The 19494-nt window shown below is 46.8% G+C and overlaps 1 protein-coding gene across 2 annotated transcripts in view; it reads right to left on the bottom strand.

The window, feature by feature from the left end:
* The window catches only part of LOC137538776 (hepatocyte nuclear factor 4-beta-like), a 74409-nt gene that overhangs the window by 10808 nt on the left and 44107 nt on the right, over positions 1–19494 (bottom strand). Inside the window, exons 4-7 of one of the 2 annotated variants that reach the window (XM_068261090.1) lie at positions 13213–13319; positions 8040–8189; positions 6297–6384; positions 5561–5713 (exon numbers count right to left, since the gene is read on the bottom strand). In XM_068261090.1, the coding sequence (XP_068117191.1) occupies positions 5561–5713; positions 6297–6384; positions 8040–8189; positions 13213–13319 (498 nt within the window). Of the gene's footprint in view, positions 1–5551; positions 5714–6296; positions 6385–8039; positions 8190–13212; positions 13320–19494 lie in introns of both variants that reach the window. The other variant, XM_068261089.1, reaches the window with a different exon arrangement.

Raw genomic sequence — 19494 nt, forward strand, 5'->3', positions numbered from 1 at the left:
AACATTAGTAAAAACTGAATAATTAGCAGTGGTGCTACAAACATAATATTCATTAAATAAGTTCTAAACCCAGTTTTACATCCTTTCTCCCTTTCCCCAGCCTAAACTCCACTTGGTCCAATGGCGAAGGATGGGAACACCCACATGTCAGTACAGGGAAGAGGGACTGCGATCAGCTGCTAGATGCGGCTCCCAACCAGAGCAGGATCATCCACAAGGCAATCTAGGCAGGTGCCTGGGACACAGCGAGTGGCAAGGGACACAGCTGTCACCTTCGCCCGCGATTAGATTTTCAGCAGATTTACTGTTCAATCGATTTTCCAATCGTTTTTACTTCACTCCTATGAGAAATCGATCAGAAAAACGATCGAAAATCAGATCGGACCTGTCGGAAATTATCTATCGAACCATCTATTTGTCAAAAAAATCTCATGGTGTATTCCAAGCATTAGGGTGTCCATCTGTTAGATATCCGGCCGATTCAAGCATAATGATCAAATCTGAGGAGGAGAAAACACAGTACCTGGCACCAAAATGCAGCATGGCAGACACACCGGACCCAGGACCAAGGAGCGTGCACATCCACAAGTGAGTTGTATCCAGCAGAGTTGAAGACAAAAAGAAGGGGCACCGCTTCTTAAAATTCCTTTATTCCGGTGGGGGAAATAGCAGGTACACAGCAGTGGGGGTGGAAAGAGCCTGACAGCTGTTTCGCTGGCTTAAACCAGCTTCTTCAGAGGCAGAGTGTACAACAAATGACATTAAAAACGCTTCTTAAATACTAGCATATGAGCTGCTAAACCCTTCCCCTTCCTCCGTGCAGGCTAAGCCTATCATTGGATCATAGGGCCTAAAGACTTCCTCCTTACCTGTCCATCAGCTGGTCCACCGGCTTACAGCCAATCGCTGTTCTTCGCCGTGACCTGCCTGGAAGGCTTTGTGTCATAGGAAGCTATGTGGTCCAATCACCTTGGAGCGGGGTCGGGTCGCAGTCCGTATGACGTCAACGGAGTGAAGGGCATTGAAATAGCGTGGAGCGCATGCAACGCGGAAAAACTTCCGCTATGGGCGGCGTCAGCCTACCTCATTGAGTCACATGGGACGCTCTAACCTATGGTGAGCAGCGAGTCTCCCCGCATCATAGATCCCAGGACTCTGATTGGTCATTGGCCATGCCTGCCGTAGAATAAGCACGCCCTCCACCTCAATGTAAACAATGCGAATTCACTCTCATAAATGACATATATTAAAAACATGATGAAAAAGCTTTACTTCATGGCTTCTGATAATACTACCAAATAGACCCATTCAACTAGAAAGCGGATTACACAAGTCAACAGTACAAAATACCGATACTCAAATTCGTGTAGCCTGGGACATATCAGGGGATGGTGAGGGAACCTCAGTATGGACATAAATAACAATGGAGCTCATTCCTATCATTCAAGCCCAATGGGCCACAGGCTTTTGTCAGAGAGATGATCCTAGCCTCCTCTCGCAACAAGATCACCTCTCGATTACCTCCTCTACGTGGCGGTGGAACCGTCAAAATTCCGCAAAACTGTAAACATCTTGCGTTTCCATTATGTACATCCCTTACATGTTTAATAAGTCGCCCCGCACCTACTCCTGTTTTTATGGAGTTGATGTGTTCCTGAAATCGGGTGCACAGAGCTCTGGTGGTTTGTCCTATATAAAAGGACCCGCACCTGCATACTATACAGTATACCACATGATTGGACCTGCAATGTAAAAAATCTCTGATGTTAAGTGATACACCCCCCAATTGTATACTGCGGCCCGATTTAAATTGGTGACAATGATTGCAGTTACCACACCTGTGATTTCCATTGGGAGTAAATCTCTGCAACCAATTTGAAGGCTTAACTCTCCTAAATTCACTTCTGGTCACCGTGTCGCCAATCGTTTTGGCACGCCGAAATGAAATTAATGGTTTAGTTTGTGCAAAAGGCCCTAGCAGGGAGTCGCCCTGCACAATATGCCAATGTCTTAAAATAGTGGCTTTAATTTGATCTGCCATGGGGGTGAAATCAAAAACACATGTGAGAGGTTGATTGCTTTTTTGTTCGTTCTGAACCTTTTTTTGATTTTTCCGTTTTAACAAATTAGTTCTCTCTAAACTGTCCGCTCGACGGAAGGCCCTGTTGAGGTCAAGCATATTATATCCCCTATTGGCCATGCGTATAGTCAATTCCCGACTTTGTTGGAGAAAATCCTCCCGCCTGGAGTTGTTTCTCTTAAGTCTTACGTATTGGCCGTAGGGGATTGCCCTGATTGTATGGGCCGGGTGGTAACTATTATTAGAGAGCAAAGCATCGGTTGCAGTGGATTTTCTATGGCCTTTTGATAAAATTTGGCCACCCTCAATGAAAAGTTCCAAATCCAGGAACTGCAATTTATCGCCACCCAGTACTCCCGTAAATTGCATATTGTATTCATTCTGATTGAGGAACCTGTCCGTCGTGCGGACAGTTTAGAGAGAACTAATTTGTTAAAACGGAAAAATCAAAAAAAGGTTCAGAACGAACAAAAAAGCAATCAACCTCTCACATGTGTTTTTGATTTCACCCCCATGGCAGATCAAATTAAAGCCACTATTTTAAGACATTGGCATATTGTGCAGGGCGACTCCCTGCTAGGGCCTTTTGCACAAACTAAACCATTAATTTCATTTCGGCGTGCCAAAACGATTGGCGACACGGTGACCAGAAGTGAATTTAGGAGAGTTAAGCCTTCAAATTGGTTGCAGAGATTTACTCCCAATGGAAATCACAGGTGTGGTAACTGCAATCATTGTCACCAATTTAAATCGGGCCGCAGTATACAATTGGGGGGTGTATCACTTAACATCAGAGATTTTTTACATTGCAGGTCCAATCATGTGGTATACTGTATAGTATGCAGGTGCGGGTCCTTTTATATAGGACAAACCACCAGAGCTCTGTGCACCCGATTTCAGGAACACATCAACTCCATAAAAACAGGAGTAGGTGCGGGGCGACTTATTAAACATGTAAGGGATGTACATAATGGAAACGCAAGATGTTTACAGTTTTGCGGAATTTTGACGGTTCCACCGCCACGTAGAGGAGGTAATCGAGAGGTGATCTTGTTGCGAGAGGAGGCTAGGATCATCTCTCTGACAAAAGCCTGTGGCCCATTGGGCTTGAATGATAGGAATGAGCTCCATTGTTATTTATGTCCATACTGAGGTTCCCTCACCATCCCCTGATATGTCCCAGGCTACACGAATTTGAGTATCGGTATTTTGTACTGTTGACTTGTGTAATCCGCTTTCTAGTTGAATGGGTCTATTTGGTAGTATTATCAGAAGCCATGAAGTAAAGCTTTTTCATCATGTTTTTAATATATGTCATTTATGAGAGTGAATTCGCATTGTTTACATTGAGGTGGAGGGCGTGCTTATTCTACGGCAGGCATGGCCAATGACCAATCAGAGTCCTGGGATCTATGATGCGGGGAGACTCGCTGCTCACCATAGGTTAGAGCGTCCCATGTGACTCAATGAGGTAGGCTGACGCCGCCCATAGCGGAAGTTTTTCCGCGTTGCATGCGCTCCACGCTATTTCAATGCCCTTCACTCCGTTGACGTCATACGGACTGCGACCCGACCCCGCTCCAAGGTGATTGGACCACATAGCTTCCTATGACACAAAACCTTCCAGGCAGGTCACGGCGAAGAACAGCGATTGGCTGTAAGCCGGTGGACCAGCTGATGGACAGGTAAGGAGGAAGTCTTTAGGCCCTATGATCCAATGATAGGCTTAGCCTGCACGGAGGAAGGGGAAGGGTTTAGCAGCTCATATGCTAGTATTTAAGAAGCGTTTTTAATGTCATTTGTTGTACACTCTGCCTCTGAAGAAGCTGGTTTAAGCCAGCGAAACAGCTGTCAGGCTCTTTCCACCCCCACTGCTGTGTACCTGCTATTTCCCCCACCGGAATAAAGGAATTTTAAGAAGCGGTGCCCCTTCTTTTTGTCTTCAACTCTGCTAATGATCAAATCTGGCAGAGATCAATGTTGTCTGCAGCATGTCTGATCGATTGTGTCAATACATTTCTGGCAGAAATTGGTCAAAAGGATCGATCGGTCATGCTTAAAAATCTGTCGAAACAGCTTGATGGTTTCTGCTAGTGATGGGTCGTTCGCGAACGAGCCGGCTCTAAGTGCCAGCTCTTTGCTGCGAACGACAAGAGCCGGTTCTCAGTTTTAAAAGAGCCGATGCCTCAGCCGCCCCACAGAGCTCTGCTTTGCTCTGTGATAAAGGGCGCTGAGGCATGCTGGGAGATGTAGTCCTCCTCTTTCAGCTTGTAGGAGTGTATCTGGCGGAGCAGAGCAGTAGCAGGAGGGATTGCCCCAGTCAGATAAGCAGTCTGGCGTTGTCATGGAGACGGGGGCGGGGCTTTTACTCCGATTCTGAGTGGTGTCCAGTGATATTTAATGAAGAGCCGATTCAGAACCGTAAGAGCCGGCTCTTTCATGGGAGCCGATTCAGAAGAGCCGATTCTCTGAGAAGAGCCGAAATTCCCATCACTAGTTTCTGCAGCAGTAATGGCGCTTGATTTCCTGATGAATCCCCAGCTGAACCCCCTGCAAGCGTATGTGTACCCTCCGGGCTCGTGGTGAGTGCCGCAGGCTTACCTGTCACGCCGGCACACTTTATTGCCTCCTCTGGTGCCCAGTGGCTTTTTGAATTTTCACCGCAAGTGCCTGTAACACGTGATACCATCGCATGTAGTGACATCACTATATGCGGCAGTGTCAAGGGGTACAGGCACTTGTGATGAAGATTCAAAAGACACCAGAGTCGTCTCGCCAGCATGACAGGTGAGCCCAGGGGCGTAGCTATGGGTGGGCAAGGGGGGGACACATGTCCCCGGGTGCAGCACTGTGAGGGCGCTCAGCACGGCTCCTGCACCCCTGCGTACGTGAGAGGCGGCTCGCTGGCTACCCGTAGTGCCCCTGCTTCTGTCCCTCCCTCTGCAGAGGAGTGCAGAAACATTAACAGCAGCAGAGAAAGCAGGCACATCTGTCTATATAAACAGGAGGAAGGGGAGCAAATCTGCCGATATAAACAGGAGGAAGGGGGGCACATCTGGCTATCTAAATGGGGGAAGGGGTCACATGTGGCTATCTAAACAGCATTTGTCCATCTGTCTTCACCCATGACCACGCCCATATTCTGATGAATGTCCACGCCCATTTTGTCCAGGTGGGGGCACAAAATTGTCTTTGTCCCCAGGCGCTGAAAACCATAGCTACGCCTCTGGGTGAGCCTACAACCCTCACCACAAGCCCAGGGAGGGGGCACATTACATGGGGTCATTAGGGTGTGACCAGGCAGGTGAAGGTGCTAGAACGTTTTCCAATAGATTTAATTCAAGGATCTACTGGAAACCGGTCTGCAGTGTGTGGGCAGGCAATAGATCCCCCTCTGATCAGTGTTGAGCAGGATCTGTCTGATGGTCGATCCGGTGACAGATCAAGAGGTTTATGGCCACCCGGAGATACCTCTCTCACCGGGGTCGAAGAATATGATGGCCTTCAGACAGGCGTACTCATTTTCATCTATCTGAATTTCTCGCAGGGGTTTCACCAGCTCATCCAGTATCCTCAGGGCAACGCGAGCGATCTCCACATCCGGGCATTGCATGGGGATTATGAAGTCGTTACCTGGAGAGGGAGGAGATCTGTTAGTAATGGCCGACACCAGCATGTTCAATCTTTTCCTTTCATCAAAAAAAAAAACTTGTAGTAAGAGGAATACAGAGGCTGCCATCTTTATGTATTCTATTGTACACGGAATGCTGCTTGCCTGGTTGTCATGCCAACCCTCCACCTCTAAAGGCATTCAGAGTCACTGACCCAGAACCGGTACGCAAGTCAGATATTCCGAACGCCCTGGCTGAATGCTGGTTCCAAAGATGAGGTTTAGATTCTAATGCAGCCCGGGAACCGGCATGATAATCAGCCTGCTGGCTTATATAAAACAAAGTAAATTTAGTAGTCTCCATATTTGCCTCAATGCAAGTCTTGCTGAAAGTGGCAAACAAAAAAAGAAAGGAAAAAAAAAGGTTCAAAAAAAGTTCAGTAAAATCTAATAATCTACATAACAAACCACTGCAGGGACATAAATAACCCTTTACTGTCAGCAACTGTCAGATGTCACTTTGGAGCAGTTGCATTTTTAGGCAGATGGACAGCTAGACATATTCCTTAATCACTACCTGTTCCTGTGTATAATATATGGCCTTACCCAGCAGGAGGAAGTCTTTGTAAGGAAGGGAGCGTTTGGCGACCCCCAGGAGAAGATGAGCCCCTGCGTGCGCCCGCAATAGCGCCACCTGCAGAGACAGAACATCATTACTTTTCCAGAGCAAGGAAAACATCCTGTGTAATAAAACGTAACCGTCCTTGCGTCATCCACTTTCCCTGTCTGTCCGTCCGTGGCTTTTTTGTACTGCGCATGTGCGCAGTACAGAGAGCTCTTGGGACGGGAGGTCTGGCCAGGGAGCAGGGCGGCCGTGTGCTCGCGTGTGTCGGGTGTGCGCGACGGGTGCGCGCTGGCTGGCGGCGGTAATTCACTACCTAGAGGGTTTAGGTAGACTAGTAAAGTTAGAACTTCATTCCATGCTATACTTATGTAATTAGGCAGAGAGTAAAATTAACACAGAATTTACAGTAGAAGTGGAAAATACGCAGTGGTAACGGGGACATCACCGGCGCCCAGATCCAAACACGCTAACAGCGACATACTTATTAGTCTGCATTAGGGATGGTCAATGAGATAAGTTAATGCAGAATTATGCAAATTCATGCAGCTTGAAAATAGACCAATCGAATCCTGTAAAGGTGGGATTTGATTGGTCAATTTTTAAGCTGTATAAATGTTATTACTAAATTGACATAATTCTGTTATCAATGCAGAATTATTTGCCTCTCATTGACCACTACCAGTCACTTAGCGAACGTTGTGACAAACATGCTCCGGCATCTGTCCCATGCATTCCTCAGAGGCTGCAGTGCTCAGTGACTGAGAGCAGCTTCAGCTCCAAGCAATGGTGTAATCTGTCAGCCCTGGGAGTGCCATGGAGGAGGTGAGTATGCAAGATCCTATTCCCTGCATATTTTTCATTGTTGAACCAAGTGGATCTTCAAAAAAACTCTCTTGGGAGACTAGACTGTGAGTGATTAGTGTCTGATGTAGTGATGGGAATTCCGGCTCTTCTCGGAGAATCGGCTCCCATTAAAGAGCCGGCTCTTATGGTTCTGAATCGGCTCTTCATTAAATATCACTAGACACCACTCAGAATCGGAGTAAAAGCCCCGGCCCCGTCTCCATGACAACTTCAGACTGCTTCTCTGACTGGGGCAATCCCTCCTGCTACTGCTCTGCCCCACCCCATACACTCCTGCAAGCTGAAAGAGGAGGACTACATCTCCCAGCATGCCTCAGCGCCCTTTATTACACAGCAAATCAGAGCTGTGTGGGGCGGCTGAGGCATCGGCTCTTTCAAAACTGAGAACCGGCTCTTGTCGTTCGCAGCAAAGAGCCGGCTCGTTCACGAACGACCCATCACTAGTCTGATGGAAGTAGTTACAACCTGGCTCTAGTACCTTCTTCCCCCGGGGGATAAGGGAGTCCACCTCTCTCTCCCCCCATCTGAACTGCAGAGCGCTGCAAATACCTTCTCCAGCATCGGGTCTTCTTGTCTTCTTCCCTGCAGCCTATCACTGTGCAGAAACATCCTTTTGTAGGCTCCAGATGCAGGTCATGTGACATGGGGGCCTAAGGAGAGCTGCTGCACTGTGATAGGCTGCGGTGCAGAACACAGGAGGTAGGTATTTGTGTTCCGCTGTACACTCTACTATTTAGATTAAGCCAATTCTGCCTGTGTTGAGGCCCCCCCAATTTTGTCGCCTGCATCACATGATTTGGGTGTCTTTATGGTAGGACTGGCCCTCCGTAATGTCCCCCATTCCCAGTGGCTGGTGTCACCTGGTCATCCAGAGGAAGCTCACAGAAGGCTGGGATGTACTTTGCCCATTCTACCAGCAGGAGGAGCTGTTGTTTCATGGAATCACAGACATCGTTGATTGTGGCCACTTTCTTCATGGAGATGTCGCCCATGTGGACGGGAGATGAAAACTGGAGAGATATGAAGAAGGGGAGTTAGTGGTGGTACAGCAATTATACATATGTTCCCCAAAACGGACATTTCAGCTAAAGATGGAGGCTGTTGTGTCTCTATCGTCTTAGAAAGTCGAGCATGCTATAGCTCAATACACAAGCTAGACCGCGGAAATGAACGCTAAACGACGTTGCATCGATGGTAAAAGATAGCAATTATGGTCCATTAAGATCAATCAGTCCTGGCCGATCAGTTTGAACAATAATGATGTTAGTTGTAAAGAAACAGGGCAGCTGCCACCATCAATGCACAGCCAATTGTGAGCCAGGGATCCAAAAAATGTCACATGTGCCAGATTCCAAGGAAGGATATCCCGCTACACCAGACTTTATTGAAACATTGTAAGATACACAGGTACAAGCTCACGCGTATCGGAGCTACTGCATGGCTCCTTAATTGTAGCTTACTGACAAGTATGACACACAGGTTTAAATAGGCAAGTATCCGCCTCCAATGGGCAAGATTCCTATCTTAAAGCGGTACATACATATATATATATAAAATGGCACAGCCAGATAGAAAACACAGCAAAATCTAAAACCATGAATAATATCACACAATCGAAACCATACCATGACAAAGATAACAGCTTCAGAAATGTCATCCATGCTTAACACCCGCACATCAATAAAATGGCAATTGAAAATTACCATGTGCAGGTGAAGCATAGGAGTGAAGCCTACCGAGAAAACCATAGAAACCAGAGGAGCAATAGGTTGTATGTGTGAAGCTAGATTCTGACATCATAGGTCAGACTAATATCTAACCGAGAATTTAGTCCTGTCGGAACTCGAGTGCCCGGCGTCCACATCCATATTTAATCACGTGCAAATTTTGTCAATTACAGTATGTAGGATGCACAACTCGTCCTCTACAACAACGTATTTCCGAACATTATAATGGAGCATCAAAAACAACAATGCATCACTCATGTTTCCAGTGTGGCAAAACATTTTTTGTTCACACACCAGGGTGACATGACTCATTTTTCATTCCAGGGGTTGGAAAGAGTTTTTTGTTCACTGAGGGGTGGAGACACTCTTAGATGATTATTAAAACGTGAGGCTTTTTGGATATGGAGGCCGGGCACTCGAGTTCCGACAGGACCAGGGCCGGAGCTACCATAGGAAAAAATGGGCAACTGCCCCAGGGCCCCAGAGCCTGTAGGGGCCCCTAAGGTGTCCCCATCTTAACTGTTGCTCCCCAGGGACTCTGCAGAGTCTGTTAAGTTGGGAGGTGATTGGGGGAGGGTCAGCAGCCAGCTCTTGGGCCCAGGAGGAAAATTTGGCTGCAACAAATGGCCTCTAATGACGCTTTTTGGTCGGGGGGTGTCTGTTGTGGGGCCCCCAGGCTAATTTTGCCCTAGGGCCCAATTGTTACTTGAACCGGCCCTGGACAGGACTAAATTCTCGGCTAGATATTAGTCTGACCTATGATGTCAGAATCTAGCTCCACACATACAGCTTATTGCTCTGGTTTCTATGGTTTTCTCGGTAGGCTTCACTCATATGCTTCACCCGCACATGGTAATTTTCAATTGCCATTTTATTGATGTGCGGGTGTTAAGCATGGATGACATTTCTGAAGCTGTTATCTTTTTCATGGTATGGTTTTGATTGTGTGATATTATACACGGTTTTAGATTTTGCTGTGTTTTCTATCTGGCTGTGCCATTTTATATATATATATATATATATATATATATATATATATATATATATATATATATATATACCGCTTTAAGATAGGAATCCTGCCCATTGGAGGCGGATACTTGCCTATTTAAACCTGTGTGTCATACGTGTCAGTAAGCTATGATTAAGGAGCCATGCAGTAGCTCTGATACGCGTGAGCTTGTACCTGTGTATCTTACGATGTTTCATTAAAGACTTGGATTTTTTACTCTGCCATCTGGTGTAGCGGGATATCCTTCCTTGGAATCTGGCAAATGATGTTAGTTGTTCGCACCGAACTATAACAAACCACCGCTCCATTCAAAGTACGTCACATGTGGCAAATTTCGCACTTCCAATAGTGGCAATTTTTTTCTGATGATCTGGGGAAATTATAGTGGGCAATCAAAGCACTGATCACCACCATCAGATCACTCATTCAGGAATTTCTGTCAGGAATTGCAATCATGCATTATAAACCTGTGGCAGGTCACGTGCTTGAAATCTGAGGAATATTGTGATTTTCCCTTTGTGCCCTGAAAGAGGTCCTGTAGTGACATGAAGTAGAATGCAGTTAATTATTGAGGATATTCATTTTTACAGTAATTATCTTTGTTCAGCATTATGGTGCACATACACGGTACAATAAAATCGGTCGATTTTTCCATTTCACCAAAGCGATTGAATCGAATGAAAGTCGAAAATTATCTTTGTTTTTATTAAGACAAATGAACGATTTTGCCATTTGTTCAATAAAAATCCGATCAGACATGTTGAAAAAATCTTTATATTCGATAATTTTTTCCAGATTTTCTGACAAATCGAACACTCATGTATGGTACCTCAAAAATGAACGATTTTTTCAATCTAACGGAATAATCGAACTAAATTATCTAATTGGAAAAAAATGTACCATGTATGAGCACCATTAGAAACACTCACTATATCTACTGTATTCATTGCGGTATATTTGTATGTAAGCCCTGCCCTCCCAGTGGTGTCACAGCCTAGGCTGATTAGCTATGCAGAATTCTCCTCCCAGAGCATTCTGGGAGACCAGGTATATTTTGTACTGGCTTCAGAATTGACAGAAATAAACATTTTGCAGAGATCACCTGACAGAAATAATAATAATAATCTGTATACAATGGAAGTGTTGCGCCACTCGTAACAGCAGCTGAATCTGATTAAGGATATCCCAATGCCTCAAAATTAAAATCTAGTTAATAATATCAGATAGCGCTAGTAAATGGTAAGCATCATATAACAAAATTTATTAAAATCATAAAAATTAGAAATTCTGTGCAACTTAGTCGTTGATTAAAAACTAGAACATAGATAGGTGTTCATGAATCTAAATTGTAGAAACAATATTTGTAATTAGCTCTTGAGAATATTATTCCGTTTAAAAATGGTATTCTGGAGCATAGGATTTGTTTACAGAGAGAATACTCTTTAGTGGAAGACGCTCAATAGCACAGTTTGCACTCGCTGGCAACCAGCTTTGAGAAAGGAAGGCGTTCCTTCCGAAACGTCAGCTCCAGGCACCACGTGTGACGTCACATGCTACGAGGAAGAGGGTGTTGGCCTAGAATCAACACGCAGCGTGGGGATACGGAATCCGTTTATCAACACCACCGCCTCTCTTCCGCCTCTCTTCCGGGAGCCGGGCCGACTGCCCGACCCTGCAGCATCCATCTTGCAGTGGGTCAAGACTCTCTCATTGTGCTGCCGGCCGGGGCCATTGAGATTGAGCGGCTCCCCCGCAGAATCTGTGCAGCTCCAGCGGCATACATCAATCCAACTACTGGGACTGTGAGTACTCACCATCATTTATATTGCCATCACCATCACAGCAGGCTAAGCTTAGCGAAGCATTATGAACATACAATCAAATTGCAAGGCACAGAACTTACCAGTGGAAACATCACTGCATGTCAAATATTAATTTAGCACGGAGTACCTATCTGATGCTTATTATCAAATCACTCAACTTACAAGCTGCGAGTGCAAACTGTGCTATTGAGCGTCTTCCACTAAAGAGTATTCTCTCTGTAAACAAATCCTATGCTCCAGAATACCATTTTTAAACGGAATAATATTCTCAAGAGCTAATTACAAATATTGTTTCTACAATTTAGATTCATGAACACCTATCTATGTTCTAGTTTTTAATCAACGACTAAGTTGCACAGAATTTCTAATTTTTATGATTTTAATAAATTTTGTTATATGATGCTTACCATTTACTAGCGCTATCTGATATTATTAACTAGATTTTAATAATAATAATCCCTATATTTGTATAGAGCTTTTCACCTGTCTGACTCAAAGCGCTTGCAAGGCAGCCACTAGAGCGCACTCGGTAGGCCGTAGCAGTATTAGGGATTCTTGCCCAAAAACTCCTTACCGAATAGTTGCTGGCTTTCTGAATAGGAAGAGCCAAGCCATAGGCAAAGCTCTAAACCATTACACTATCCAGCCACCTGTGATAAATGTCAGAATGTAAAACAGGGAGAGGAAAGATTTTACAATGGACAAACACTCACTAAATAATTTATTTAAATGACTATTGAAAAAAAATCTATTGCATCTTTAGTATGATTGGCCACTAGATGTCGCCATCTGACAGACTCTGCATGCTTTGCCCTGGGATGGGTTTCTTTGACGTCTATTCCCATAGCTGTGGCTGCAGATCTGACACTGCACAGAGCAAGTGATGCAATCCATCATTTATGCAACACTAGATACATGTAATCACTTCTAAACTGCACGTAAAACAGCTACCTAGACACGACCTGAGAATTAAAGTGTCCCAGCATCACAGAGGATTTCAGAAGAAGAAAGAGGGCTGTACAGACATAAAGGTGCCCACTAGTGATACACTCATGATTGTACAATCTTACCAAATCTATGTAGCAGAAGGGTAAACTTAGTGAAGAGTGTACAATCAAGATTGTGTCATAAATGGGCACCTTTAGGCATTAGGATTGAAACAATCGGTGATAATGTTTTTGGTCATATGTTGGACATCTGTAGGGACATCCCCCAATGTCTCCATACATCCCATCCAACCTGTGAACAGCAGTCAGCTGGTATTACTTTGTTGCAGACTGCAGTGGGGAGCCTCCTGCTTCTACTTTCCCTATGGAAGGCCATGGCACTTTGGGGGGGATTTTAGACAGACAGGCAAAAACGACTACCATTGTTTGTTTCCGACATCAATATTATACTGTCTTCACCTTTAAATAGGGGGACTGGCAGCAGAGAGGTGGTACAGCAGCACAGAGTATATCAGGAGGCTCACCTGATGGGTCATGGCTTCTGCCTGGGTCAGGACGCTGATGGACAGGGACCCGTTGTCCTCATAGCTGTTCCTTCGCATGCTAATCCTGTCCCGCTCATTCTGCACGGCTGGAAGAGGAAGGTACATGTAAGTTTCAGCCGCATTGTGTACCTCCCCTTCCCTCCCCCAGCCCCCGACCCCCCCCCCCCCCCCCAAGCTTGTGTATCTCAAGCATTGAGTGATGGACCCCACATGACCACAGAGGGTGTGCCATAGTGTCTGGTACCATCAGGAGCAGTCAAGTTGTGAAGTGGGGCCTCTGTGGACACCAGCACTTGATCAGACTTAAAGTGTACCTGAGATGAAGGGAGGAAGGGAATTATACATACCTTGGGCTTCTCCCAGCCCCCTCCATGCTTATTGCTCACTCGTCGTCCTTCTCTACCTCCTGGATCTTCTGCAATTGGCCCTGAAAAGTCCTCCATTTGGTGCCAAACACGTGGGTGCAGTCTAGTCATGCTCAAAGTCTCAGTCACGCAAACGGATCAGTTTTTGATCCGTGTGCGTTTTTTTTTAAATAGAGGGGGTATCAGCCATGACTGGGGGGGGGGGGGACCGGGGGGGTATCGGGTGGAGGGAGGCCGCTCCCCCTCACTCACCTGGGTACCCCCATCCCCGCTCTCCCTCCAGCTATGTGCGGCAAAAGTATAAGCGAGCGAGCAAGGAAGCACCTTGCTTCCTCTGCTCGCCTCTAGTGGGTCGGCATTGTTGGAAGTCACGCGTCGAGCAGAGGAAGAAAGGTAATTACCTTCTCGCTCTTCACTTTTGCCGCACATAGCTGGAGGGGGAGCGAGGAGGGGGGACCCAGGATGAGGGAGGGGAGGAATGACCCCCCTCCCTGCCGCTGTGTCTGCTACCCCCTCAGGCTACCTGGGGAGACACCTTTTGGGGTAACGTGAAGGGGAGGAGCAGGCAGTAGGCAATGCGGATTTCACTCCGTTTTGTGTGCAAGAATAGCCTGTGTAGAGGGAGATCCGTTTTTGCACTGCCCTTTACTACCTCTCCGTGTATTCGGGAGCGATCAGGGTCCGTGAAAATCCTGCAAATCCGGACCCTGCGTTCAGTTTTTCAGCTCGGATCCCCAGGATCGCCCGTGGATCCGTATCTGAACAGGGTGAAGGCCATAGCTCACGACTGCCCCTCTTTTGGTGAGACAGTCCCTCTTTGGAAGCCATGTCCCACTGTCCTCCTTTTTTCCTCATTTGTCCCTCTTTCAGGACTGATGTACAGATCTATTTAAATATATGTATTTTTCTACAGAAAAATGTGTTGCATTGACTCTAAACTTTATATCCATCCTTTAAATTGATATATTTCTTATTTCCATGTGTTATTATGAAGGAAAATGAACCAAGATAGAAAGGGCCAGTGCGGTCTGAATCAGAAATCAACATATTTTTCTTATAAAATCTTGATGGTATGCGTGACTAGGGGTGTGCAGGGGAGTGATTATGGGTGTGGCGGGGGTGTGGCTTAAAGAGACTCCGTAACAAAAATTGCATCCTGTTTTTTATCATCCTACAAGTTCCAAAAGCTATTCTAATGTGTTCTGGCTTACTGCAGCACGTTCTACTATCACCATCTCTGTAATAAATCAACTTATCTCTCTCTTGTCAGACTTGTCAGGCCTGTGTCTGGAAGGCTGCCAATTTCTTCAGTGTTGTGGTTCTGTGATGCATCTCCCCCATCCGGGCCCCTCTCTGCACACTGCCTGTGTATTATTTAGATTAGAGCAGCTTCTCTCTTCTCTCTTATCTTTTACAAGCTGGATAAATACTCCTCTGAGCTGGCTGGGCTTTCACAAACTGAGGAATTACATACAGGCAGAGCTGTCTGCACTCTGCAGGAAGAAACAGCCTGACACTTCAGTGGAAGATAGCTGCAGAGGGAAAGAAACACACAAATGATCTCTTGAGATTCAAAAGGAAGGGTGTATACAGCCTGCTTGTGTATGGATGTATTTTCTATGTGTGGACATACTGTACATCAATCTACTTCCTGTTTTGGTGGCCATTTTGTTTGTTTATAAACAAACTTTTAAAAACTGTTTTTAACCACTTTTAATGCGGCGAGGAGCGGCGAAATTGTGTCAGAGGGTAATAGGAGATGTCCCCTAACGCACTGGTATGTTTACTTTTGTGCGATTTTAACAATACAGATTCTCTTTAAGTGTCCCTCTTTCTTATTTCAAAATGTTGGGAGGTATGGTGAAGGCCTCCATTTTAACATTGTTATCCGTGGCTCCGGTTTTGATCCGGGCCCTAAAACAGAGCCACAGATACGTTTTTAAAACAAATGTGAACCGGCCCTTACATACATTACGTTTCAAGAAGCGAGAGGTCATGAAAGAGGATATAGCAGACAGTCTTAGTGAATTGTCATGCAGTTTTTCCGTAAATTACCAAAATATTACGGCATGTTTGGAAATCTTACTGGATTCCTAAAAAATGTCTAAACACAGAATGCAGTATTTTTATTTTTTACTGAACATGTCTTGGATTGAAGACTATACCTGTTTGCACGGTGTGCTGTGTGTGACCCAAATCTGCCATCTAGTGGGTGTGGATAGTACTTCACTACTGGACAAAGTTTTTGGCTTAGAAATTGATCTGGCAAGGGGAGCCCAACATGGACCCAAATGAGTCTAGAAAAATTTCATGGATTCTTATAGCAACCCTGACATGACTGTATGTTGCCATGTCCACATTTCTGTGCAGGAAGAGCAGAGGCTCGGCTCCATGGATCAGGTGTCCCAGGCCCAGGGGGAAGGGGGGCATATTAGTATTTTGCTATGAACCTGATGATTGGTAGACATGCCTTTGCTTAGAGATGCAATCTCGATTGTACAATATTACCAAATCTATGTAGTAGAAGGGTGGGATGGAGGCACCCAAAATAAATGGGTATTACAACTTTAAAACATAACATGTAAATGAGAGGTTATCTCTTACCTCTCCAAAAGATACAGACACCAGTTCAACTGGAAAAATATTTATTCAAAAAATTGACAACGCGTTTCACGGGTCATGGCCTGCTTCCTCAGGTCAGAAAATGCCTTAGGAACATAAGGAGCAGAATGTAGGCCCAAAACGCGTTGTCAGTTTTTTGAATAAGTATTTTCCAGTTGAACTGGTCTCTGTATCTTCTGGAGAGGAAAGCAATTACATCTCATTTACACGTTATGTATAAGTTCTAATACCCATATATTTTGGGCTCCTCCCCCCCAGGGGAGGACTGGCCCAGGGGGACGGGGGGCAATTGCCCCCCGGGCCACCCAAATTTTAAGTAATTAGGGCCAGTCGCTGCTATACGCAGCGGCCGCAGACATACCACAAGTTGGAGTATCCAATCAGAGAAGGGGCTGAGGCGGCCGGCCTTGGTGTGCCCTTGTGCGTGGCTGCGCCTGCGGTGGATGTGAGCGGCACAAGGACACAAATAGCTTAGGTCCTCTCCCGCCCGGTGGGTTGACCCTGCTTGACTCCGCCCCCCGCCTGGAGCCATTGCCGCCCGCAACGTGCTGCTGTGCCTGCGGTGTCATCGGAGTGAGCTGTCTCACTCTTCAGCTGTCTGTGCTGGGGGGGCTGGGGGCCTGGAGCTGCAGCTACGTGTGGCTGGCCTGGCTGGAGGAGTCGGACACAGTCCTCCCCTGTGCTGCTGTGCCTGCGGTGTCATCGGAGTGAGCTGTCTCACTCTTCAGCTGTCTGTGCTGGGGGGGCTGGGGGCCTGGAGCTGTGGCTACGAGTGGCCTGGCTGGAGGAGTCGGACACAGTCCTCCCCTGTGCTGCTGTGCCTGAGGTGTCGTCGGAGTGAGCTGTCTCACTCTTCAGCTTTCTGTGCTGGGGGGGCTGGGGGGCCTGGAGCTGCGGCTATGAGTGGCAGGCTGGCTGTCCTGGCTGGAGGAGTCGGACACTCTGGGGGCTGGGAGTCGGAGATGCCACCTATAGCTGCTTGCTGCTGTGGAGGAGGAGGAGGTGTAGGACTGAGGAGACAGGAGGATAAAGGAGGTCGGGTCCAGGTCGCCAGAGAAGGTGGTTTTTATAAATTTTGTTTCTGTACTTCTCCCTTCTTGTCACTGAGTTACTCACACTTTGCTGCCTGCCTGCTACTGCTGACAAATTCAATTCTCTGCCCAGGCCAGTGCCCTCTGAGTTTTTTTTTTTGTGTGTGATAATCATCCCCATTCTGACCCTGGCCTAAGGGGGAACGTTTTTTCTTCTTGTGGTGTGATTGGCGGCAGGGGAGGGGGGAGGCAGGCAGTTAGGCACTGTCAAACAGGTAGTTGGAGGGGGGGGGGGGGTAGGTGTCAAGTAGTTTATATGGTGGGTGGGCAGGAGTGGGGTTAGGCATCACCAGGTAGGTAGGTTTGTGTGTGTGTGTGTGTGTGTGGGGGGGGGGGGGGTGTTTAAAGGAGTTATCAGGCATTTTTAATGAAATAAGTGCTACTTACCCGGGGCTTCCTCCAGCCCCGCGCTCCCAGCATGTCCCTCACCGCAGCTCTGCAGTCAGCCATTCGCTGCCGTTGCCTCCCAGTCCCCGGCGATGGCACCAGTCCGACCTGGATGTCGGCCTGTACTGCGCCTGTGCGAGCAGCACTGTCAATCACCGCCACGTGGATCGGAGTGTACTGCGCAGGCGCAGTAGTTCTGCGTCTGCACAGTACGCTCTGGTCCATGTGGCGGTGATTGACAGCGCCGCTCGCAAAGGCGCAGTCGGCCTGACGTCATCGCCGAGGGCTGGGAGGCAGCGGCAGTGAACAGCTGACTGCAGAGCTGCGGCAAGGGACATGCTGGGAGCTTGTGCGGAGAAATGGGGTTAGGCATCAGGGTGTGTGTGTGTGTGTGTGTGTGTGTGTGCGTGCGTGCGTGCGTGCGTGCGTGTCTGGGGCTGTTAGTCTTCACAATTTGAAGATTTGCACACAAGAAAGATATGGCTTTGGGCTGGGGATGCCATGAAACGGGCCTCTAGTTTGTGTTGTCCCCCCAGGCCAAAAGGTCCCAGTCCTCCCCTGCTCCCCCCCTCCCTTCTATCAGTCAGACCTCCTTTGTAGGTAGTAGCTTCACAGTTTTTCTGGAAAGTTTATCTAACTACAAAAGAGCGACCGTCCAGTAGCCAGCACTAGCACCAAGTGGGGACAGTGAATTCCCTGCAGGCTGCAGGCTTATATGGTGTTTGCAGGAACTGCAACCCACCTTTGTGAGTATGTATATCTATATATGTTCATCCCCCTATACCTAACGATACTGCTTCATTGGGCTCCTGGTCTCTCCCTACTTCTCGTTTAGGTGCTGTAGGTCCCTACAAGAACCGCTGGACCCCTTCTATAGTAGTAGGGTAAACTTAGTTCATATACTGAATGGAGTTATTTTAGACAGTCTCTCATTATGCCAAAGCTCAGGGGCGTATCTTGGTAATATAGAGCCTATGGCAAGCACTGAAATTGCGCCCCCCTCTGGTCGGAGCCCTCTTCCTCTCTAAAAAAAAAACAGCATCCTTTCTCACGTACATGTGTAATGGTTGCCCATGTTTTTTGGGCTTGGAATGTTGCTGAAGGTACTTTTCTGGAAATATGTCATCTTATTCCCTCTCTGTTCTCTTTGCTAACACTAAGCCAAGTGTGCCATATATAAATTAAGTAGCCATGTTTCTCGGATAACAGAATTAATCCGATCTGAGGTCTAAGTGATGGGGAGGCATGGGGCGCAGCACAAGGGCAAACATGGTGGTGCAGGGCAGGAGCAGGCATGGCGCCCATGGCACGAGACATGCCTGCACCCCTCTAGATACGCCTCTGCCAAAGCTACTACCTCGCCTAGTGCCCCATTCTTAACCTATCCTTGATCTTGTGGTAGGTAGATCTCCCTGCCTTGGCTTCTGGGTCTGACCTGCCCACACTGCAGTTCTGTCTGCTCCTGTCCACCAGGGGGCACCACCACTCCCATTACATTTTTGTTAGCTATGCTATGCTATGTTGCAAAGGATTGATGTGTAGACTGAGTGCTATGTTATTTTTATAAAAAGTGGCTGTATTTGTAAAGATGTGAGCTTGTAACAGGCTGTTTTTCTATCTTGCCACAATAAAAAGATTTAAAAACATAATAGGAATAAATGAAAAGATTGCAAGGACAGTGGAAACCTCTCTGGGTCACAGCAGGCGCCCAGAACTGGGAACTAAAGCCCAGAGATAGAAAAAATAAGCAATTGGATTCTCTCGGGTTCTCAGCATTTGTGAGTATGATGAGTTAA

Source organism: Hyperolius riggenbachi, chromosome 11 (genome assembly GCF_040937935.1).
Source record: "Hyperolius riggenbachi isolate aHypRig1 chromosome 11, aHypRig1.pri, whole genome shotgun sequence".
Taxonomy (NCBI): Eukaryota; Metazoa; Chordata; class Amphibia; order Anura; family Hyperoliidae; genus Hyperolius; species Hyperolius riggenbachi.